Source organism: Paramormyrops kingsleyae, chromosome 24, assembly GCF_048594095.1.
Source record: "Paramormyrops kingsleyae isolate MSU_618 chromosome 24, PKINGS_0.4, whole genome shotgun sequence".
Lineage (NCBI taxonomy): Eukaryota > Metazoa > Chordata > Actinopteri > Osteoglossiformes > Mormyridae > Paramormyrops > Paramormyrops kingsleyae.
In genome coordinates, this window is record NC_132820.1 from 13165303 (window position 1) to 13190624 (window position 25322).

The 25322-nt window shown below is 50.8% G+C and overlaps 1 protein-coding gene across 5 annotated transcripts in view; it reads left to right on the forward strand.

Annotated features, from left to right (window-relative positions):
- LOC111850661 (CXADR-like membrane protein) overlaps window positions 1-25322 on the forward strand; it is a 41272-nt gene that overhangs the window by 11469 nt on the left and 4481 nt on the right. For 2 of the 5 annotated variants that reach the window (XR_011985225.1, XM_023824794.2), the window contains exons 2-6: window positions 20404-20561; window positions 22224-22422; window positions 23767-23934; window positions 24463-24585; window positions 24974-25115. Coding sequence is in view for 4 of the 5 variants with exons in the window: in XM_023824794.2 (XP_023680562.1) it covers window positions 20404-20561; window positions 22224-22422; window positions 23767-23934; window positions 24463-24585; window positions 24974-25115 (790 nt within the window). In the remaining variant the exon portion in view is untranslated. The other 3 variants (XM_072706600.1, XM_023824795.2, XM_072706601.1) reach the window with 3 other exon arrangements.

Sequence of the window (25322 nt, forward strand, 5' to 3'; positions counted from 1 at the left end):
TTTCAGATGCAGCGAGATGCGGATCCAGCAGGGCGGCAGCGGGCATGTGTGCAGGATGGAGAAGGGAAGAGAGAGAAGGAGAGAGCAGGGGCACATGTACAGTATGGCCACGAGTGTGTGTGTCTGGGTGTTTCTGTGTGTGCATGTGTGTGTGTGTGTTTGTGTGTGTGTGTGTGTGCGCACTGCCTGCATCTCCAATCTGCTCTCACCGATAGGTGCCAAGGTCACCTGGCTCAGCGGATGTATGAATATGCAGAAGATGTCTCTCTTTTTTCTGTGGTGTCTCCCTTTCTGCTGGGGGGGGGGCGGATCAGCACCTTCCTCCTCCCCTCCAGGTCCCCTGTCCTGAGGACAGCCGGCTCCTCTGCAGGCCCCCGTGCCCCCCCTGCACCACCACCCTCGGCCACGACACCCACTTTTGCATCACTGCACGCCAGCCAGTTCCTCGTGGAGGGGGGGTTGTCTTAAACCCCCTCACTAAGGTCAACCATGAACGATGACATTCTCACTTTGTAAAACATTTTATCACAGCAGTTCAGATAATACTGCCCTCTGCTGTGTGTGGGGGGACGTTTGCATGTAGATGGATTGATGGCTGGATGGATGGACTGCATCTGACTACCCATCATGACAGTTACCACTGAAGATAATAGCAGACGGACAGCTGGGTCTCAGCTGGTTAACACCCCCCCCCCCCCCCCCAGTCTACCTTGCAGATACCAAAATCCTTTTCTTATTGCTTGTTTCCACGCTAGCAGGGCTACATTCCTGCCTTTTCATAACGCTGAATATTTACCACATGATGCTTACAATCACGTGGGCGTTGAATGCTTTAGCACCTCGCTGTCATCGCTATGACAACATACAGGTCACCGGCTATCCCACAATAGCCCCCCGCCATAGCTGCCGATCACTCCTAGGCTGGGGTGTCTAGAGTCAAACCAGTCTACAGCTTCGCCTTTAGCAGCTGTACTAACTGCTAATTCATGCCACGCATATTTGATAGTGGTTATTAATGATATTAACTCTAGTACATTCATGTCTGTACACATTCCTTCACTGTTGTAATCAAAGCCCAAGCATCCCCATATTTTATAAGTCATACCTCAAATGCTAAATGTCATCAGCATGACTCTCGTCCTTCTTGTGCTTGTAATTTATCTATTTTCTGTAACTTCTTTTCCTGTTGAGGGTCGCAGAGGGTCTAGAGTGGGCACACGGCATTGAACGACCAATCGCAGGGCACACTCACACATGCAGACCCACAGGCGATTTGGCAACGCCAATTAGCCTCAGCACGATTTTGGACTGTGGGGGGGGGGGGAAACCGGAGGAAACCCCAGGGGGAGAACATCTAAACTCCACGCACATGGAGACATGGCGAAGAATCAAACCCAGGTCCCAGAGGTGTGAGGCAACAGTGCTAACCACTGCACCACCATGCCGCCCCGTCCTTGTAAATGTATTCTCTAAAGGAGCTTCAGAATGTTGGTCGCTATAAGGGCTCAGCCAAGCCCTGAGTCCCTTCTACAGCTGGCTGGTCATGGGCGTTCGCTGAGCAGGGGCACCACGGCTCAAGCCGGGGGTGGGGGGGGGTTGGTAGTAATTAGCTGCTGAACTCTCTGTGGACGTCAACAGACTGGGGGGGAGGTGATAACGGGGGTCCCGGCTGGGAGGTGGGGGTTGTGCGGGTGAGACAAGAGCGTGAAGACATCGACAGTAAGAGACAAGCCCAGGGAACTGTGGGAAATTCCACCAATGTGGGAGATTCTGGCATCTAAGAGCAAATCCGGCTGCGATTTCTGCTCCACCTTCTGAGTGCTCATTGGCGGGCCGGAGACGTGCCATGAGAGTGAGGAAAGGCTGGGAATCCCCAAAATTCACCGCTTGATGCACTTATCAGGAGTTTGCCGGGGGGGGGGAGGGGTGGCACCTTTTAGTCACTGTGTCCCCCTGTCCTTGTCCCTGCCCTAGTCCCCATCCCACAGCTTCTCCCGTAAAGGGATTCCTCTGGCATACGGACAACCATGTCTGTGACAAGGAGCTCTGAGCGCTTATGTCATGCTCCCCACCTCGTCGCTGAGCTCGTCTTGCCTCAGAAAACAAAGGTCATTATGATCGTGGCGGGCCAATCGGATTAATCCATTGGTTTCCAAAAATCCATTTTGCTCTTGTGAGAGACGGGCAATGGCGGTTTTTCAAGAATCTCAAAGTTGAGGTTTTGATGCTCAGGATCGAGTGTGTGTGTGTGTGTGAGCACAATGTCCCCACAACATGATGAATGCCTGTTTTTTTTCCCTTATACAAATCTATGACTGCAATGAAAAAACTAAAAATGCAAAAACTCTTGTATTTTGCTTGGTTATGGTGTTTTCCATTTGCCTTGGGATCCGATTTTTGGAATCCGAGATTACGTCACATCCGCTAAAAACTCGGGGAAACGGAGTCGGATGCGTTCCATCTGCCACAGAAGTGCAATACCATGGACCCATATGAAAAAGCAAGATTTTTTGCTTAGCTGGACAAGTTGTCAGATTTAAGGTACCTCAGTTTAAATGGCCTTTATCTTCGTTCACTTACAATTAGCCCAAACTACCTTAAATCCAACAAATAATCCGACTATTCATGAAATCCAATTCTAGACCGGTTAATTGTTAGCCATTATTAGCAATATCACTTGATAACACATTATGCACAGTGCTTTACGTATAAAACTCCGTAGCAACACGTCCATAGATAAGTTGGACGGTACAGTGTGTGCGACTGATTTAATGAGCCACAAATGAGAAGTAGTGCTTAAACAGGATAAAACTACAACTTTCCCTTCTGTTGATAAAGGGCGCAGCCATCTTGGATTCTGAACTCAGGATTCTTTGTGTTGTGTAAGATATTTCTCGGATCTCCGAGAAACCGGAGCGCACATGTCGTCACTTCTGGCTTCGAAACTCTGAATCCGACTCGGAATCCGAGTTCCGAGGGCAAATGGAACGCACCATTACTTATGGTTATGGTTATGGCTGGGTAGGGGTGTTAGCGTTAGTTAGCGTTAGCATTTTCCCATTTAAATGAATGAGCAGTCCCCATAAAGATATGTTTACCCAACATGTGTGCTTGTGTGTGTGCGTGTGTGTGTGTGTGTGTTTTCCATGGGACGCCCCGGGGGGGGAGGGGTCAGGGGACGGAGGAGCTTGCCATGCCAACAGGGGGGCTGCCATGGCTGACATCATCTTAAGGACGCCCACAGATTGAGCCCCTCCCTTAAGGCAGGCTCACGGGTGTCACGCATTTGTGCTGCAGACAAGAAATTCCATTTTCATCTTTCTCTCCCTCTGTTCCTTCAACCTCCTGCCATCCCCCCCCCCGCCCCGCCCCCCGCTCTTGTTTGCTGCAGCAGAGACACATGGAAGTCAGCAGGCCATCTCCTGTCAGGTGTCGCTCCATCCATCATAATAAACCAGAGCCTTTTTACAATTAAAAGCACCCGGCGCCGTGGCGACCGGCTATTAGACTGAGTTTATAATCGAGTTGTGACTGTGCTTAGTGACCTGTGCAAGGGGGGGGGGGGGGCGGGGTCTGTCTCTTACTTCTCCCCTCCTCCTCTTACTAACACTGCTCTGCCCCACCCTCTCCAACCTCAGGTTGGCGGGGACCTTCCCTCTGTGCAGCCGAGAACTTAGCAAACTTGTGCAGCGTGTTCCACATGTTTCCTAATCCGTTTCTGTCTTGGAGGAATCAGCATTTGGTGCTGGTGACTGTCAGCCTTTAGCCTGCATTTGTGGAAGATCTACGTGAGTAAGGAAGCAAAGCATGTGGCCCCCCGGCCCAGAGCCAGGCCGTGCTGGCCGGACGCTGCGCGTGTGCGAATCCAGCGCAACTGCAAAGTCATGAAAACTGCAATAAGTCATGCGAGTGATTCAGAGGCACCGCTTTGCCAATCTGCATGATTTTAGACTGCAGGAACCTGGAATAAACACGGGGAGCCGGTGTTTGGGAATCAGAGCCCCAACAAAGGAGTGTAAGGCCACTATTCTGCCCTCTGAGTCTGCTACCGGAGATGTGTGTCTGCTAATTAGACGGAAATATGCTTCACGCTAATGTCAGCGTGTATTAGCAGAGTAGAAACTTCATTTATGTAGAGAAGTGGAGGATTTCCTTTGAGGTTCACGTTCGCAACTTAACAGTATGCAATTTGGTGGTGTGCAGTAGACCAGAAAATTCAAGACTGTTAAATCTAATTTATCCTGCTTGTTATTTGAAAATAATAGAATGTACCGGAGACTTTATTATTCTGACATTCCCAAATAGCTCTCATATGAGCTCAGGAAAACACTGATACGTTCAGTGTCATTAAAACACACATTTGGCACTGGGAGCCGTCCCCAGCCAGTGGTGTGTGTGTGTGTGTGCGCGTGTGTGTGTGCGCGTGTGTGTCAGCTGACAGCAGTATATTGCAAATGGACAAATACTTGGTATTTTAAATTTACCAACAAGCAGGTATTGCATATCCAGTATCTTTCAGTCATGTTCTTCATGAATCTCTACCTAATAACTAAAGTGAAAACAGTCACTTGCTACATTTTTATTCTTTAATATTCTTTACATTTTTGTTTAAATTGCTATTTTTTTCACTGAAGCCTTCCTGAAATGACAGGTGGTTCTCCCTTTTAATGGCTGCCAGTGTCCTGGTACCAAAATCACAGAAATGAAGGCCATCCCTTTAAATAATCTCCGGTCTGGCAGAGCTGGCCGGCGTCCAGGCTGCCATCTCTGATTCGACACTGTTGTGCGGCTGGATGAATGGATCCTTTAAGTCCAAGGACAAAAATTGCTGCTTTGCTTTCCGGGAGTGAAGATTTTGCTGGAAAACAGAAACCTGGGGAATTTCTGAGTATGGATGCGGTGCAGTCCAAAACACGAGGGTGACCAAATGGGGGTGTGGGGGAGGGGGGGGGGGAGCATTTGGATGCTATTCGGGAAGTGGCACAATCTGCTTCCCCTGAGAAAGTGAGAGGCCTGTCCAGCAGGTCCTGACAGATTAACGCGCCTCACGTTCGGACTTGAGGGTGCACCAGCGCAATCTGGTAGCCGCCCACGCCTCGCTCCTCATGGCCCATCGCGGGCAGGAGGGGGGATACATGGCCATCGGGCCTCGTGGGCCTGCAGCCCGGCCTTCCGGATGGCTCTGGTGTTTGCCGGACTAAAGCCACGCTTCCGCGGCCACACGCTGGCGCCGTGCTGCGGGTTTCCTGCGGGTTGGATGCTGCTCAGGTCTCTGCATGCTTCTGACACAGAAAACAGATCACAGATCCCGCTCTGACGTGTGCTTTGCCCCCTCCTTTCTAAATCCATCTTTTTTATCATTACAAATTTAGCAAACACGAAATTTGTCGAAACTACACCAGCTGATAAAAGCTTCTCCTAAAAAAAACATTCCCGTTAAAAATGACTTTGTCATAATAAGGACAGTGACATTTAGGCCTAATTCATTAACTAATTAGGTTACTACCTCAGTAATTATGTCGAGAAAAAAAGTTTGGGAATAATCATGTAATTATTTTCTGAGAGAAAAGGTGCAGCGAGTTGTAAAAATCTGATCCTATGTGTGTTCTCCTGTGTCTCAATCAGAGTCACTGGTTTTGACTGTCATATTTTCTTGTGCCACAGGTTCACAGAATATTACTTGACATGTTTTTAATTTAAATTTTTTTTTAAGATTCAGCTACCTTCGGCGGCTTGTTGCTTGTCAGGCCCCTCCCGCTGTGCGCTCCTCACCATGACCAGCCATTAGGGCGCCGGAAGCAAACACCCTGCTTCCTGATGTTAGTCGGCTCCAGCCGCCCGTCCCAGGGGGACCAGTGGTGCGTCGGCGGAGCCAGCCAGGCTAACAGCGTCCTGCCGGCGCTGAGGCAGGGGCCAGACCATACGCGGCCTGGAGGTCCGTGTGTGAGTCCTTAGGGGAAATCATACCCCTGCCATCCATCCATCCTGCACAGGCACTCAGAGGGACACCGTGAACAGGACAGCCTGTTGCAAGTGTGTCTTCTCGCTGAACCGTCACCACCACTCGTCACGCGTTTGCTGATGACGATGTCGTTAGCATCACCATGATTATTTTTATTAACGGGGACGGTAGTACCAGAACCGGCAGGTTCCGGTTGCGTGGTTCGGTGACGGCTGTTCGCTAGCCATGTGGGCAGGTGGGGCCACGCCTGGTGGATGTGTCACGTCTTGTCCCCCTGCTGGCTTTGGGGGGGTGGGGGTCGTTTTGCAGATGGATCCGACTTAGAAGCCCACGTGTACCTTTATCCTACGCCCACCCCCCCACCCCAACCCCCCACCCTGGCAGAGCTTAGCCGGTCGGCCGTGATTGGACACGTGCCCGGGGGGAGGGGGGCGGCATTTGAGCGCCGTCGTGCCGTGCTGGCACTGGGACGGCGCTGCTCGCAAACGTGCGGCCAGCGGGAGACCGGGAGACCGCAGCGATGCTCTTCCGCACCACAGTGAACCCGGAGTGGCCTAGTCTAATTCAGGCCACACGCAGACCCAGGCTCTGAAAAATGGCCTCGGTGTGTCATTCGCAGTGAGAATGAAGAGTGGGGAGTGCATTCCACCGGCTCATCTTCATCTGGCTTGTTTTATTTCCGTACCACTGTCACTGTCATTGTGCCAGAGCGGCGAGCGTGTTGACAAACATCCATGCTACGTTTAAGAAGGTGTCACTACCACAATTAAAATCATTCAGCTTAATGCGAGGGTGGTGGGGGTAGACAGTAAAGAGAATAATGAAGAAATGAGAGCCCATGAGGGAGAATGAGACAATCAGGGTGCTGGGGGGGGGCAGGGAGGGGTCCAGGCTTTGCCACTGTTTGTTTGGGCTGAACGTGGGACTGAGCTGCCCCCCCACCAAGACAGGCGTTTTATTCAAAAATCATGCAGCTTATCATTCGCGTCTTCTTTTGTGGGGGGGGGGGGGGGTGCCTTTGTGGTGGTTAGGGAAAGTGTCTTAGCAGAAACGAAACGTGAAATTTGACTGCGATTGATTTCCTAATTATGGAATTACTTAATAGGTTGTATTAACTGTGATAGGAAAATGGGCGCTTAATTAAGGCTAATTGGTTTAGTGATGCGCCGATGCAGTTATCTGCAGCATCTATAACGCCTTCTACGGTTAATGTTTTAATTATTTCCGAAAATGTATGTATAATGTAGGATGTATATCTTGTAAAAGATGGATAATTTAGATTGAATGTATTCATAGCCTAATTAGACCTTGGCGTTAAACATGGTTCAGTGGCGCCCCCTGTAGGAGAGTGTAGATTTTGAGCCCCAGGCAGCGCTGATCCTTGCGGCATGACGGCCGGACAGGGAGTCCGTTCCCATCTCTTCCCGCCTACAGCCTCGGATCCGGACATTAATCATGGAGCAGAGAGAGAGAAGCCAGCCGGGTGCTGGTCCTGCCATGCTCGCACCTCGATGCCCCCCCCCCCCCCACGCCTCTCCGCTCCCCGTCCTGACAGCTGATAAACGGAGAGGTTCAGCCTGCGGTCACGCTGTGAATCACACACCGGCGTCGGCGGTCTGGGGGCTCTGCGGAACGTTCCGGATGGAGAGCGCGGTAACGCCCGAGTGAATTGCTGAAACCCACGATAGTAGCACCCGTAGTCAAGTCGGCTCTGCTGACATGTCACATGATCGGTCATGTGACCACTGGGCTGGCTGGTGGTAGTCTTTAGCGCCAGTGTCAAAGTGGGTGATTGGCGGCAGTCGGTCTGTATGAATCTCTCGTGTTTGGTTAGCAGACGGGTCAGCGCTTAGTTGAATGGGTCGCTCGGAGGCTGCTGGGTGAGGTGTCACTGGAGGATGGGGAGGAGCTGCAGCTAGTGACATCAGCTGTCCCTCAGGGAGTGCACTTGCATGACCACGCCTGCAGGTGGGGCTCTTCCAGCGACCACGTCATCGCCGCCTTCCGTGTTAATCGCTCACACCAGCACTCATGTGCGTGATCAGTCCCCCTCCAAACGAACCTGAGCCAGATGTCCTCAGGATCCAACGCATGTTCTCTCTTGGGACAGATCCGGGACGGGGTCGAGACTCATGCTCCTTCCTGCAGTCTCCAGCGATCCTCTAACCGGGGGGGTGCTGATGCAGCCAAAGCAAACCGGGGTGAGGGGGGGGAGGGATTAACAGAAGCCTCCATCGCTTCAGAAATGAGCATTTTTGTAGTTCACTGATCAAACAGCTCCTTCAGTTTGTTATGTGAAGTTGATCGGCCAAATGAGAGTGGATTGCCCACTGACTCACAGCCACTCAGCCACTTCTGTAATTCGGAGCTCTGTCTAAATCACTCGTCTGCCCCACCCAATACCCCCACATCCTGCCACATCACCCTTAGTGTAGGAGCACTGCTCCTGTGTGAGTCTGAAGAGTGGGCTGATAGCGGTAAGCGCTAAACCCTGATAGCGCTGTGCAGTTCACTGGTCTATCATTACAAAGCCCTATCAGCTGTCCTCCCCACCTCAGAGGAGGTATTGTCATCGGTAAAGCAATGGCACATTGATAACAAATGTTTGTGATGAGTTGCTATTAGCTAGCCCCAAGTTAGCTGTGTGTGCTAGCCCTATGTTAGCAGTGTATGCTAACCCTGTATTAGGAGTCTATGCTAGCTCCGAGTTAGCCATGCAGGCTAGTCCCAAGTTGGTCGTGTGCCACCTTCGTGTTAGCCATGCGTGCTAGCTCCAATTTAGCCATGAGTGTCACCCCAAGAAAACCATGCATGCTAGCCCCAAGTTAGCCATGTGTACTAGCCCCAAGAATGCCATGTGTGCTATTCTCAAGATAGCTGTGTGTGGTAGCCCCAAGAACAGCATGCATACTAGTTCCAAGTTATGCCATGTGGCTTAGCCCAGTGTTGCCAACTCTTACGCATCTGGTGTGACACTCACGTTTTCTGACTCTCAAGCTCATACCAGAAATCTTATGACAAATCTATATTATTCCATTATTAACCTAAAATTAGCTATATCAAAAGTGTTGGGGTAGTGTGTAAACCCTACAGACAATTTACAAGGTAACGAAACTGTTACATACGCGTAAATGTGTGTGCAGACTTGTCTCAAACTGAAAATCTCACACCAGCCAGCTGACCAAAGTTGGCAACCCTACTAGCCCCAAGATAGCCATGTGTGCTAGTCCCAAGTTAGCCGTACATGCTAGTCCCAAGTTAGCCGTGCATGCTGGCTCCAAGTGACTAGTCTCTCTTCTCTCTGCCGGAGAATGGATATTTAGTGTTCTAGTTCTGGTTTTTATCAGCACGAGGCCCGTGTGCATGTCAGGAAGATATCAAATCTTACATGTGGATCCTGCCTGTCCCTCCTTGTCAAAACAAAGCATCTGTCGCCATGCCGACACAGCTGACCCTGATGGAGCGAGGGGTTAGTGTGAGAGGGTGGGCTGGCATCGATAGTTTTAGCCACCCCTCCAGGCTCACAGGAGAATAGCTGGTGTAAGAGGAGTCCTGGTACTGGGCCCCTGCTGGATCAACAGCCCCCAGGAGCCTGTCTCGGGGGGTGCCAGGTCCTGCTGGGGAAAGTAGGGAAGGTCCCTACCATGCTCATCATTAACTCACCGTCCTTCCCTCCGTCGGAGCTTCTCGTGGAAGCTGTACTTCTCCTCTTAGCCGCAGGTGCATCACAGCGAGATGCTGAACCCCCTGAGGCCTGACAGCAGCAGGGAGTGGACCGAGGTGGATAGGAAGAGGCTGTTGAGCCACACCCCGCATACCACGTTCTGGCTTCCATCAGATTTATAGCTGGGGAATTTCCCCTCTGGAGTTCCTTCTCTTGGACTATCTGCCGAGTGGAACACATTGGTAGAAAGGGGGCAAACGGTAGGAATAAGAGAAGAGCTGGGTTTAAAGGACAAAGAGGCCATCCAGTCCACAGCACAAGAGCAGGCACTCCGCAGACGCCGTCTGCAGCCGTCTCCTCCCCTCCGATTGGCCGATCTGCCTCCGGCAGTTAGCGCAGCTTGGGGGTGGGGGTGGGAGCGAGCTCTATGTCTCTTTGTTTGCCATGGAGATGCTCAGACGGGCTCCCAATGAACGCTCAGCATGTGTCGAGAAGCAGAAACAGCCAGCCACATATGTGCCGGTGAATAGGGGAAGGTGCAGGCTGGCCGCTGTAAAGAAACGGAGGGTGTTAGCCATTATGTATCATCACTGAGCTGCTTTATTCAGCGAGGCAAGGACAGACCCTGAGTGAGCCCTGTTACTGAGTCACTTACCACCTGCGTTAGCTACCTGGCTACGCTGGTTTTTCAAGTGAATTGTTTGCTGCTACCTGAATCCTATCACCATTTTCATATTAAGTGTCTGCATTAAATATTAAATGGTTGCTTTGGGTTGTACCTTGTCTTCTTACAGTGATTTCTGAATGAATTACCGCTTGGGGTGAGGATGCCGATACGGGACCAGGATTTCAATGGGAGAAATAAGACTGATCTGATGAATCTGCACTTACGGTGCTCCTCCAGTAACCCCACGAACACCTTTCTGTGCACACACCCTGCAAAGCCCGGGGAACACGGTCTTCTCTGAAGGACGGGAGTGTTTGTCATTTTAATCTGTCACCCCCCCCCCACACACGCTCCATCAGAGGCAGAGCACTTAGTGTGTGCAGCGGTAAATAAGGCTCCGCGTCTGCCTGGCCACAGGACAAGCCCTTTCATTTAGCCCGGGGGGGGGCAGCAGGGGGGGGGGGTTTCTCCTGGCTTACAGGGAGCTGCTCTTTGATTACTCATGTGCTGCCGTATGCAGCCATAAGTGCTCCATAAAAACGGGGGGGTCCACCAGCAAATTGAAATGGAGGACGAAGAGAGAGGCATTTGCATAATATGCTGGCAAGAGAGAGAGAGAGAGAGAGTGATGGGGGAAATGAGTGTGGTGGTGGTCTTTTGTGTTGGCCTTCAGGGTGTGATGCACTGCCTCTCTCTCAAGATGGCGACACTGGTCAGCAAGTGCGATGCCCTCGATTGCCGTCCGGTAACATTGGGGGGGGTCGTCAATGATGGGTATGAATCCCAGAGGGGGAGTCGCTTTGGTACTTTTCAGGGCAGTGGTTCCAGGAAGAGAAATGCAGCTTGGCATGCTGCTCTTCTGCTTCGTACCTACTCCCTCCTCCACCTGCTCCTCCCTCCGCCCTCTTCCTCCTTCACCTCACCCTATCTGTGGCCACTCCCTCCTCCACCCGCTCCTCCCTCCACCCAGTCCCATCTCATCCCACTCCCTCCACCCGCTCCTCCCTCTGCCCTCTTCCTCCTCCACCTCACCCTATCTGTGGCCAGTCCCTCCTCCACCCGCTCCTCCCTCTGCCCTCTTCCTCCTTCACCTGACCCTATCTGTGGCCACTCCCTCCTCCACCCGCTCCTCCCTCCACCCAGTCCCATCTCATCCCACTCCCTCCACCCGCTCCTCCCTCTGCCCTCTCTCTTCCACCTCACCCTATCTGTGGCCACTCCTCGTTCCACCCGCTCCTCCCTCTGCTCTCTCCCTCCTCCACCTCACCTTCTCCGCAGGCACTCCTTCTTCCGCCTGCTCCCTCCTCATCCCTCCCCCTCCCGCTCCTTGCGCCGCTGACAGGCCGCCCCATCCAGAGAGCTGCTCTTCCCTCCCAGGTATTACATGGTCCCTGCGGGGGGGCCTCTCCTCACGTCAGGCTTCCTGTCGCTGTGTTGGAGATCACAGCCTCATCCATGCAGATGCATCCCCATGTGCCTGCATGTGGAGTCCTGCTCCGGGGGACACGGTCCCCCTGAAAGGATGTCCCTGTCATTTTCTCGCAGATGCTGGGAATTGGCTGCTGGGTTCACAGCTTCCCGCTTTGAGCCTGGAAACTCATTCTACAGCCTCGGAGCAGTTAGTCCATATCTCAGTGAAATCCTCCTGCAAAATCAGGCCCCAGGAACAGTTATCCATACATTCATGGTCCCACAGTGCCATGCGCAAGCGACTGTGACCATTTCCATTGGCCACCTACTCAATCCCATTTTCCTGTCACACCAAGCTCCTTCCTATGATCATGACCAGCGGTGCAGAGACTTAAGCAAAGCATTATGGGAGCTTCGACTAGTGAGTCACAGGTATTTCCATCCAGCTGCAGGTGCAAAGCTGATTACGTGGAGGAGGCGGGCAAAGAGGTGGGTAGCATTGGAACCTTGAGCCAGAAAGGGCCAAGCCAGCATTCCCAAGATCGCCCCCTGCTGGATAAGCACCGTCAGCGCTGGTCCCACTCGGTGGGGACGAGAGACTTACTAAAACTTGAATTTGTGTCCATTTTTATTTACTTACGATACTTGGGATGAATCTGCTCAGTCACGCCGCTAATAATCCGACGGTTTGACCAGGGAATTTCTGATGACGTTTACGTAGGTGGAAAGCTGTTTATTAACAGCCACTGACAGCTGTGTGTCTAAATGCGAGGCGTGACGATGAACCTCAAGGCTAACAGGATGTGGGCGACTGCTCGGGGTTCCAGGCTGTTAAGTGACTAATATACTTATGATTTTCTGTGAATTTCCTTGTTTGGCCCGTACTGAGCCAAGGCTCCACAGACCATAGAGACCGGGAACCACTATAAAACCACAGAATGGCACCTTCCCAGAATCCACAGCTTCTGTTTGGGGGGGGGGCATGAGGCTATCCCCTCAATTCACACATGAGGGGGGGGGGGGCACTGGGAATCGATGTGGTCCGCTTGTGTTTTATGTGGTGCTCTGTAACGACCAGCCACTGTTTGCAGGTGGGTGATTCCTGGGGTTCGATGCCTTTGTTATTCGTACCCTTAGAGCGTCGCTCATGTAAATCATAGCAGTCACCAGGGGTGAAACAGTATAGTGTGCATGCTCAGAAAATAACATTTCGTTATTGGGCGGCGGGGGGGGGGGGGGTGAGGTAGGGAAACCCAATATTTGACTTTAGAGTAAACAGCGTGGGTGTGGTGTGGTTGGCATTTCCTGTTTTCAGTTAAGAGCTGTTTGGGATGGGTGTTGTATAGTGTGACGGAACCCAGTTGAAGCATTTTGGGCCATCGCTCCCCACAGCAACGCCTGGGCAGGAGCAGGGCGGGTGGGGGTGGGGGGGGGGGGGCGAATCGAAGGCCTCCCCAAGTGCTGGGAGCACTAAGCAGACCCAGATGGCCCGAAACCGAAGCACTCCAGCTGTGCACCCCCCCCCCCCCCCATTTACTGCTCAGGAAAATACAGACTCTGCAGACTGAGCTTTTCAATTAGTCCGCGTTTACGCACCACTATGTTCGGCTTTTTATTCATCCTTTTACTGCTTTGATGCAAGCCAGAGCCGCAGACGTTTTTAAGAACCTCCTGAGTATTAAATGTCATTTAATAAAAAGCCGACGGAAGGACGCTCTGGGTCCCGACTGCATTTTAACATTCCACCTGTTAGTGAGGCGTTTCTCTCCGAGGACTGAAGCGTGAAGACGGGTTTTACGTTAAGTGTTCATGTTTTATTTTTTTTTATTTGTTTCACATCATGGGCATTATGGACAGTGAAGGTGAATAGTGGGTGTTGCGATTAATGAATGGTACCAGAACAACGTGCAAGTCAAAGAAGTGTAATATGAATGATATACAAAATATGGGTCGCCCAAGGAGATCGGCTTAGCCTCCTGAGAATGATGGCTGGGATCGCGAGTGTTTGGATGGGCCTTGCAGGGCAGAACAGAAAGCATCAGGTATTTCAGGGTTACCCTTAGTGGTGCGTCAGAGCCTCTGGCTCAAATCGAGCGGGAAGCCAAATTATCCACCATCTTCCGCACTTGGGGACATTTTTTCGGCCTCTTCTGCTCAAGAAAACCACATTTCATTCGTCACATTAAAAGCTGGAGCCTGTCGTCGTGATGTCTTAGCGACAGGAAGGGCCCGACCTCTCGCTCATGGGCTTTTCCTGAAGCTTCCTTCAGACAGAGACAGGTCTGGCATGCGCGAAGACCCGATGACGCCGGCCATATTGCGTGTTGTCGCACTGCTGCGCGGCTAGGGCTGCGGGAGGGCTGCAGGTTAAGATGTGCCATGGTATTGAAGCAGCGACGTAGGGCTGGAGTGAATGTCCCCGGGACAAGGAGGTGCGGCCTCCTGTATTTACACTCTGTCCATCACCAGCCGTCACTGATCTACCGGAAAATCCCTGGCTTAGTTCCCGAGAGCAGGCCTGCGGCATTTTGGCCACGGTGTTGCACTCTCTGGCAGACATGTGCTTCCTTCTCTCTCTTTCTCTCTCTCTCTCTCTCTCTCTCCCCCTCCCACTCTATGGGGTCCAGCTTGCCCTCAGGCCTCCAGACTGGTTTTGGACATGACCAACAAGCGGGGACCACGCAGTGGCTGCCAAGCCCTCTGCTCCGGGGCCCCTCCGAGGGACGCGGTGTCGCCAGACGGCTTCGCCTCAGCCGGCCGGCACTTCCACGACGAGCCTTTAATGCCCCATAAAACGGGGGAAAGATCAAAGTTGCGGGACCGCCTTTGTTTGTGTTTTCCTCTCCATAAATAGCCATGAAAGCTTTAAGGCTTTTCGAGGCTTCCATTGTACTCCAGTCTGAAATAGGTTTATTCAGCACGGCGTTGTAAACACAGTGAATGTAAGAGGGCGCACTGCAGGCGATTAAAAATACCCCAATTAGTTTTAATTGCATCTCGCCATGAGAGTCTTGCTGGATGCGAGGTGAAGTGTTTTCGGCGTGTTGACACCCTTCACTGAATTAGAAGGGGGTGAATACTGAACAGGCCCCACCCACAAATGAACACCAACCAAAGGACCTTTGATGGAGGAGCAGGGATCAGAGTTTTTGATATTGGCATTTGCGTTTGTTTTTTTAGCTGACGCGTTCGTCCAAAGTGACATACAAGCCTACAGCCATCAAGGAGCAAACTAGGCATAAGTGTGGCTAGGTTGAGCTTCCTATGAAAGACCAATAACAGTAACAAGAGTTAGCAACATAGGTGAGAGATACACAAAACGTAAACGTGTGACATCATAGGCTAAGGGGGTTGGTTTTGATCGGGTCTATCTATGCGCAGTGGTCTTAGCACAGTGGCTTTTCAAATACTCCTGCAGGCAGTGGCCTTGAAGTACAGGCTTCTGCATCTGGAAACAACCGAAGCATCCCAGTCACATCGATTCAATTCAGGTGTCAAGCAAGCTTTCGCCGAGGATTATGTCAGCCCCGTAGCGATGCTTTGTCGAGTGGTTTGGTGACGACAGCGTTTAGACAGGATATCGACATAGAAGGGACCTACAGAAACACCGAGTCGTCAGACGAGACACATTTTCTCTTTACGCCGTTCTCCGTATCTCCGGATTTAGCTGTGCCGGCACCTGGTGCTGCCTTTTCTCCCAGCCGCTTATGGACCTCGATGGGAAGAGAAACTCCTTCCTTTGTACAATAGCCATGCTCTTCCAGGCCTCTGGTCAGGGCATCTTATGGGAGTCTTAGCAACAGTGTTGAGCATTTCAGGTCCAGAAAGTACAAATCCAGACCAAGTTTTTGTTTCTACCAACCAGTTCGGCATAAAGAGTCACAGTCACAGAGTATTAAACTGGTCGGTAGAAACAAAATCTTGGTCTGGATTTGCAGGTTCTGGACCTGAAATACCCAACACTGTCGGTAAGACTCGCATGAAACGCCCTGATTAAGCAACGGCGCAAGAAAGTTGAAACCATGATTTACACACGTTGGAGCAGATAATAGTTGCATTAAGCGACAGAGAAAGAGCATCGACACATAATCAGCGAGAGCAGGAATTGTAAGCTGCACAGCATGGCGATAATTGTGTTGCGTAAAAACATATTGCACCAGGAGATATAAATTAAGCCCATAAATTAGCCCAGGATTCTGTGCAGCTGCGAAGGAACCCGAAAGTGCTCAGCAGAAAGCCCAGAGCTACAGATACGGGTCGATCCGTAGAAGCTGAAGAGCTCAGCAGAGCTTCCCTGCAATTAGGATGCAGCCAGGAGGTCAGGGCAGAAGAGGAGCCGGAGGAGGTGACATTGGAGTTGCATCTTGAAGAGCAGGAGAGGTTTTACAGTGCTGGGGATCCGGGGAAGCTTGCAGTCAGAAAGAGCAGCGTCATGTCACAGGGAAACATCGATGCAGATTTTAATGCGAGGTAATAGGATCTGGACCTGACGCGTTAGCAGAATACTGTAATAGCAACACGCTCGATCAGTCAGTCTCTCTCAGGTTGGTGCAGGGACCTGAGCTGCCTTGTCAACTCACATCTGTGGTGAATCCAGATATGAAGATGAGCTTTAAATCATACCTAATGTTCCATTACTCTCACCATCAAGCCCCCGATGGGTGTCGCTGGGCGGGAATCGGTGAAGGTCACCTCCGTCTCCCTGTTGAAGAAATCACTCGTAACTTTCACTTGATAAATTAGCTGTAAGGTGGCGGCTTTCCATGAAACGTGATTGATGAAGATGTCCATGAATTATCCGTGACTAGTTGTAGCGGTCATAGCGAGGATAAGGTTGGGGAGTATGATCTACACTGGGATGACCCTGAGGTAGACTCAGATATTTTTGATGTTCTACAGGAAGAATCTTAGCCTTAATCCCGGTCATTCCAGCCAGATCAGTGAGGATCAGTCAGCTCTGGGGAGCTCAAGTTCTTTGTAATATAGAAAGTTGAGATTGTTAGACCTTCAGTAGATGTGAAAGAGGACAGAAACTGAGGACTGTCTGGCCAGGATGTCGATGAGTCAAGATCAGAAAAGACAGGCCTGTGCGTGCAGAGCCAGAGATGCTGTGCTCTTTGTTTACACTCAAAGAGTAATTGGATCATAGCCTAATCACTTAATTGGATCAATTAGTGCGTGAATTTAATACATTAGATCCTGCACTCCAGGTGCTCTGTGTTTGAGCCTTTCAGAGAGACCTGTACACTCTGAATGATGGCAGGCACTGTGGTTTCTGGGGGCCAGGGGCTGAACTCCAGATGAGGTGGGACACCCATAGTAGCTTTTCTCCTATGCATCTGGAGCTTCAGGAGGATACTCATTATTTGTAGTTGATGATAAAGAGGGATTATTCAGACATTGTGAACTGGGGACTTCTTCCAAGACATAGATCTGTATGTATTCAGGCTTGAACCTTGGAGGTTGATAGGTTAGCATGTTTTGCATGGTAAAGCTTGGCTTATTTAGATTTAGATATATGCTGAATGTTGGTCCATTGTGGTTAAATAAGTACTGTGTAATGGTCACCTGCTGGGGTTCTGTTTATGATTTCTGCGTAAGACGTGGCTGGGATTTGAATGTTTTCGGTATATGACCATGATGCCGATGCAATATCTAGGAATAACCAGGCCAGAGGAAGCTGTGATGAAATTGTGGGGGCCTAGGCAAGGAAAAGGCAGCCAGCACTGTCAATAACACTGGAGGCCAAACCATTATCCATCTGTGGAAACTGTGTCTGTGAGGCCTTTATAAATGCAGGAGAACCTCAATTTCTTCAGGCCTTTAGGGTCTATGAAAGTGCCAGGAGACGTCGATGTGTGATAAGCTTCCCCACCCACGTCTCCGTACAGCCCTTCTGCCTGTCTGATGTTTCTCCAAGTCGAGGACCTCGCTAACAATATCTCGCTGTTGAGCGATTTGTAAAATGCTGAGTTGTATTCTCAGTTTAGGCTTTTGAATATTCTAGGGTTCTGGTCCATTTTAGCATGTCTAAGTCGCAGTGTGTCCACTCTCGGGGGGTGAACCGACAGAGTTAGGTGTCAAGTAAAGGTCAAAGCCGGTGTGTAAGGCAAGGGAACACCTTCACCTGCCCGCATATATGCACATATGGACAACCGTATGAGCATTTCCAGCAACTGCACTCAATTACGCGACCTGCTGTGACGGCCGGTGGAAGGCCAAATCACCTGATCGCCTTAAAGTGTGCTCCACATCCCTGTCTTTGCTTATCCACCCTCTGATTCATGCTCTGGTATTTTCCGGAACACTTCAAGGGCACAGCATGGAAGTGAGCAAGTGAAATTCAAAGTTCTGAGTGTCGCGTTTGGGCTGTCCTGGGAGTTCCGGGTCAGTGGCTTCATTGGTGATGGGCGAGTTGGAGACAGTGATATGCCGACGGGGATCTTCGGCCTGACCTCGGGCAATCGGAAGGGCGCTGGTTCAGCTCATTCCACTAGCCATCCCATAATAAGATTGCGGGAAATCTTGGGAAGGAGAGTCGCCGGAGCGCAAGTGCCTCTGGGGATTTCATCAAGGAAATCGGCTCCTACGCCAGTTAGAGCTCATGTCAGCCGACCCTCCAGGCTTTTTTTCTTACCAGCTATCACTGTCCTCCCTCATCTTCTGCCACATACCCAGTGATCAGAGTGATGACGATGCAACAGTGCGATGTTGACGCCTCAGCACGTCCACAAAAGCCCTTTAGTATCTCTTTCTGCTCAGTGCCGTAAGACTCTTACCATCTGATGGATCAGGAAGGTACCAGCGGATTTGCAAAGCTGCTCATGCTGGAAGAATTTTAAATGTGTTTCTCAACGACGAGACCTGCCCTTAGCTAGGGTAGGATGATGTGGTTTCTTGTCCTATTTGTTAGCTAGGTTCTCTTGCATTGCTATCCTCTAGGAAAGAAACATTTCTATTGCGGTTTTGGCTCATGATCTACATGCAGCAGAGGTATTGTGGCTGCAGAAGCTCTACCCAGCATTCTGTGCTCTTGGCCACGCCCCCTTCATGTCCTGTACATGGCTGAGGTCTTCTATAGGCCTCTAAATGTAGTTAATGGATAGTGAAAGCTACTCTTATCCTAACAGGCTTCTGCGAAAAGGAGTTTCTACCCGGGGGCAGTGATTTGCGGATTCCGTCTCATGCCCAAAACTGCCCCTCACCCCCCCATTCCAGCAAACATGCACAAACAACCTGCCGGTCCATCTGTTCCAGGGCTGTGCGTGGGGCGCGGGGCGTGAGCAAGTGGCAGGGATGGCCGGGCAGGCAGACTCAGCGCGGCCCCTGGGACCCAGCATAGCCAAGCCCAAAGATAAACGATTTGGCCGGCGTGAGCCAAAAATCTAACGAAGCGGAGAGCCCCCAAAGCCGTGTGCGGGAAGGGGGGGGGGGGGGGGGGGGGAGTTGTTTGTTCTGAATGAGACTACCAGCTAGACCTTGGGGGGGGGGGGGGGGTTACAAGAGAGCAGTATCATAGCTGTGTGGAAATAAAGGAACATGTGTGACACACCAGGAGAAAAAGGTGAAAATGGCCAGCAGGTGGTGTAGCGGTAAAGCACATGGGATTGTAGCTTATGACTGATAACTGATTCGAGATCCCAGGAGGAACCCTATTGCTGGGTACTTGACAGAGGTACTTGGCCTGGCTTTCTCCACCAATTAATGTTTTTATTTGTGTAAATAAACAGAATCAAAGCACCCCCGTAAACCTAAAGGTAGATGGTGCCTCATGTGTGTGTTTGTGCTTGTGTGAAACGATACTAGCTGCCAGATAAGGGTCGCTCAGTTTGGCAGCCATTTACCCAGCTTAGAAATGGGACCCCTCCCATCAGCAAACCCCGAGCACTAATGTGGGAGTGTGTGGTGCAGAACCGAAGATCTTATTGTTGTTGTTGTTGTGTTGTTGCTGTTGTTGTGTTGGTGGTGGTGTTATTATTGTCATTATTGTTGTTATCGTTTGGTGTTATTATTTATCTATTGTGCTGTTTTGTCAGTGTTTAGTACTCTCCCATGATACTAATTGCAGTGGTGGGTATTTCTGCACAGGCTGTCGGCATTACCTCACTCTCACATGACACCCGTGATCAATGCCGTCAGATTTTCCCACTACGCCCAGAGCCAAGAATGGCTGCCTGCTGATCCCACCCTCATAGCTTCTGCTGCAATTTCTGCTTGTGCTGCTGCTGCTCTGTCTATCTGACCTCGCAGTTTGCAATGTGCTATTGGTTAGAGTTTGGAGCTGCTGACTGAAAAGTGGCTGAACTCACAGAATTACCGATCCCTCAGATTCTATGTGTACAGTTACTGATCTCTCATATTCCGTTTGTACAGTTACCGTTCAGTTACTGATCTCTCTCATTGGTTGTACAGTTACTGTTCAGTTACTGATCTCGCTCATTCTGTTTGTACTGTTACTGATCAGTTACGGATCTCTCACAGTCTGTTTATACAGTTACTGATTAGTTACTGATCTCTCACATTTCATTTATACAGTTGCTGATCAGTTACTGATCGCTCACATTTCATTTGTACAGTTACTGTTCAGTTACTGATCTCTCTCATTCTATTTGTACAGATACTGATCCCTCTGATTATTTTCATGCTGGCCCCTCTGATCAGTCTCATTCTCTCTCTCCCCCCCCCCACCCCCCACTCCAGTCCTCTTCAGCCTGCTGGCAGCGCATGCCCAGACGGAGATGAAGCGCGTGGTGGGGGACAACGCCACGCTGCCCTGCCACCACCAGTTCTGGCAGGCCGATGCCCACATGCTGGACATCGAGTGGCTGCTGCAGAAGCCGAGCTCTAAGCAGAATGTGGTGAGGGGTGGGAGGGGGGGGTCTTTTACTGTCACCACCTCTCTCTCCCCATGCTGGGCCTCATGCACTCTCCCTTAAACCTTCACCCATGGATTATTTTTCATGATTAAGGATGGCCTCCTTAGACACAGAGATATTTACGGGAGTAAATTACACTGATTTGCTACTGACTGACTAACAGCAGACTGGAGCAGCTCTGTCAGGCCTTAGCCAGAGAGGGGTCCTCTGATTGGCTCTAGATTGAAATAACCCCAATGCAATAAAAGTAGCTCCATTAGAGTCCTCCTTCATGTTCTGAGGGATTATTGGTTTCACCCAGCAGTGATGCTGGCATTGAGAACTGTCACGTGACTCCACCTTTGCAGGTAGACGCTTTCAGTTTAATCTCGGCGCATGGTTCTGGTCCATCCTGTGAATAAGACTCCATCTGTTACCATACCTCCCACCACCAGTGTTGGTTTTTTGAAGGGGGGGCAACTGGTCGCTAAAATGTATTTATCAGTGGCCCAGTGGGTGTGTAAGCAGCTTTTAATTGCGAACTCTTAGCAGTGTGCCGCATCTTCGCGGAGGGAGCGGACCGCCCAACCTTCAGGGTCGCGTTAATCTGTTTTATTATTTTGTTCCTGTTGTGTGTTACTAAACGGTCACCAGGCAGGAGAACTCTGTCTCCCTGCAGAACGTAACGGCGGGTTAAACAGCCGACGACCTTCTGAAAAGACACAAACGCGCCCCCATAAGAAAACTGATCTCTTGATGTAACGAGAACGGCAGCAGATGAAACGGGAGAAAATCCAGCTTTGATACCTCCGGTGCAATAAGGGGCTTTATTTTAAATTGGCAGCATGAGTTTGTTAATTAAAAGCAAACATCTGAGAGTATGATGGAGGGATACGGAGGACTGTGTCGTGGAATGCGTAAATCATCCTTTCATCCTGCAGTAAGGTATCTTGGGGAGATGACCTGTGCTCGCTCTCTCTCTCTCTCTCTCTTTCCTTTTCTCTCTCTCGCCCTCTCACACGCGCACATACAGGACAGGCTGCATGCTCATGCTGAAAAACACACTCAACAGAGCTAAAAGGGGGCAGCATGTGGCTCAGCCGGCTAAGTCTCTATGCATGTGATCGGAAGGTTGCCGGTTCGAGCGCAGCCTCGGCAACATATTCACATCCGTGGGCCCTTCGGCAAGGCCCTTAACCCCCAGCTTTGCTGCCAAACTTGCTCTCACCCACAAATGTGCCTGTGTCATGAAAAACAAGATGGGGAAGCAAAAAGAGAATTTTCCCATGAGGGATCAATAAAGTGTCATTATTATAATGAAATGAAATGTGCGGGTACATAGGAATTTTTTTACTTTTCACCTATCCCATTACGCTGAGACATAGATAGGTGGGAATGAAGCCTGGGATCTGAGCACAGGCTCAGTCATTTATGTAGCGCCCCCTAGGGCTCCAGGGCCCAACAGCAATGTGACTGTTTTGCCAGGCATGGAATGTGAACTGCTGTGCTCCCATTCAGGGCCACAGTGGCGTAACCTGCTGAGCCACGCACCTGCCGGGGCTGTTTCTGGTGGGCGGACCTTCTGCATGGCGGCGTCGGTGGTGCGGCCGGCTGGGTCCGAGGGAGGACCTTCTCTCACCCGTGCTGTTAACCTGTCGTCACCAGGTGATCACCTACTTCGGGGGCAGGGTGTACGAGATGCCGGAGGGGGCGCCGGGCCGCCTTTCCTTCGCCGGGGACTATCTGAAGGGGGACGCCTCCCTGCTGATCAGCGACCTGGCCCTCACCGACTCGGGGGAGTACTTCTGCAAGGTCAAGAGTGGCGGGAAATACCACTGGAATACAGTCACCCTCTTAGTGCTGGGTGAGTCGCACCAGCAGGGGGCACCCTTTCTCATTTCCGTCTTACAGTCCAGTAAGGCAGAGGATTCACTCAAACTTCAGCCAGGAGCGGTTACCTTTGAAAATGCCTTTGACTAAACGACACGGTAATCTCACAGATGTCGGTATTCTGACATGTCATTTAGCTAGTAGAGCTTGAGATCGTTGTTATCACTTAATCACATGTATTAATAATATTACGAAAAGAAATGAGATCTGATATGCCACACTTCAAGCCAAAAAGTAAATAAGTATGAAAAGAAAATCCAATGACTTTAAGATTCCAGTATTGAATGATGGAGAGTCGGACCCAAATTGTTCGTCTGAAGCTAGAGTGAGCATCTGCTGCTCTAACCCCCCCACCCCCACGCCCCCCTGCTATAAAGATATCTCAACAAATCCACGCATATATTATTTCAAACAGGTGACACCTTGGATTGGGGGCGTTGCATTTGTCTTGTTTGGCATGGCGATAAGGCACTGGCAGGGATCCAGGAGCAGCAACTGTGACAGTGCCAGCAGATTAAAGAGCCCCCGCTTCCTTGCAGGGCCTCCATCGCATCCCCTGCAGAGCCGGCCTGCAACAATCCGGAGTGTGTGTGTGGGGGGGGGGAGGCGATGCGATGCCTGCTGTAACAGTGTGCCATCACTTTGGGGATGATGCAATGTGATGATGATGTGTCAGCGGTTCCCGTAGCAATTCAGGTGGCGACCAAAAAGGTCAGCGATGGAATCATTTCGTGGGCCTTGGCTGTGTGGTTGCGCTCAGAATAAGAGTAGCCGTTTCACCTGTTTTTATCCACGTAAAGTTTAAAATACAGTTCTTCCCTTAAAGGGACTGCCGTCCCCCCCCCCGCCCCCATATAGTATCTTCTTGATTACCCTGCTTGCTAAACAGTGTAATGCTAATCGTCATGGTTAGCCCTCCTTAGCCAGCCAGAATAATTGCGTAAAGCTAATTAGCTTGATTAGCGCTCATTAGCCTTCCAGTTTAAAACAGTGTAAAGCTAATCAGCTTGCTTAGCACTCACTAGCTTTCCAGCTAAACAATGTAATGCTAATTGGCTTGGTTAGCCTTCATTAGCCCACAAGCTAAATAGTGTATTGCTAATCAGCTTGGTTAGCGCTCATTACCCCATCAGCTAAACAGTGTAACGTTATTCAGCTTAGTTAGCCCTCGTTAGCCAACCAGCTAAATAGCGTTATGCTAATCAGCTTGGTTAGCATTTGATAGCTTTCCGGCTAAACAGCGTAATGCTAATTGGCTCGGTTAGCCCTCACTAGCCTGCCAACTAGACAGCGGCTCCTCTCTCTCTCCCTCCCACAGTAAAGCCATCCAAGCCTCGCTGCTGGATGGAGGGGCGTCTCCTGCAGGGCAGCGACGTGAGGCTGAGCTGCCGCTCCGCTGATGGCTCTGAACCCATCCGTTACAGATGGGATCGGCTGCTGGACAAGGGCAAGAACGTGGGCAGGCTGCCCCCACTGGCACTCATGGGTAATCTGCTCCGGCCGCCTATCTACGCGAGCCTGCCTCAGGGCACACATACACACTTGTTTTTAAAGAGACACATAAGCTCCACACACACGTGGCAAAGGTGGGATTCAGATGACCAAGTAACAAAAATGAAATAGAAGTACAATCAAACGTCGGAGAAACTGGAAGCTTGGTGGGGAGATTGTGCCTTTTAATTTGGCCAATAAAAAATCTGGCGCTGGACATGATTGACATGGATGATGCTTGAAGTGCCGCCTCTCTGATGGGCATCTCTCATCTCCCGGTGTGACCTTCTGCTTGTGCTTGCTGCACTCCAACCCTCATTCTTAGTCACATCACGACCTCCGCCACTTTACAATCCTTCTGAAAATCTAATCTTAGCATCGCCCATCGATTAATCCTGCTGGCGCCGATGCCCCGGGCCGTGATGGTCGATCTGGGTTTAATGGTGCGGCAGGCGTCCCGTCAGCCACTAGTGGACGTGTTTCTGTTGTGGGGGATTCCACTTCCCTATCCCTTCGTGGGCAGATCTGAAGAACCCGGAGATCATCACGCTGAGGAACCTGACACAGGACAGCACCGGAATGTACCGCTGCACCGCCAGCAACGACGTGGGCGAAGAGAACTGCCTCATCGAGGTCAAGATGAACTGTGAGAGCGCCACCGTCAGGCCCGTCTGTGCAGCGCATGCACCCACCCCAAGAACACACGCAGTCAAGCATGCATGCATACGCCTGTACACACACACACACACGCACTCACACGCACACACTTTATGCCTCTGGTTTTGCTCAAACCCTCATCTTGTAAAGTGGAGACATTAGAGTTTGGTGATGATTCACTGTTGCTGTACAGATTAAACGATTAATCTCAAAACATCTTTATATTAAGCGCAGATCAGATTACGGCAAATGTTACAAATATAGGTATTTTTGCAAAAATAGGTTTACAGCATGTATACACATGTCATTTAGGAATTTAAATGTCGGTGTGTGCACGCACGAGTGTGTCTTATTATCATATCCCCCCTCTATCCCAGATGTGCGTGGCGTGGGTGTGGTCGCGGGTGCCGTGGTGGGCGTGTCCTTTGGGGTCCTTCTCATCATCCTCATCATTTGGCTGGTTTTCCGCAAGAAGGAGAAGAAGAAATACGAGGAGGACGAGACCCCCAATGAGATTAGGTAGGTGCTGCCCCCTAGTGGGGGGGAGGAGCAAGAGCGGCTGGATCCGGTTTAACGCAGTGTCAGTCTGGTTTTCATTTGTATATCTGTGATTGTGTACACCTGCATGAGAGTCATTCATTATGCATGCAGGAGTTGCCTCAGGCAGGCAAGTGGCAGGCCGGGCCTTTCAGCCTGTGACACTGTTTATCGAGTAACACTGGACAC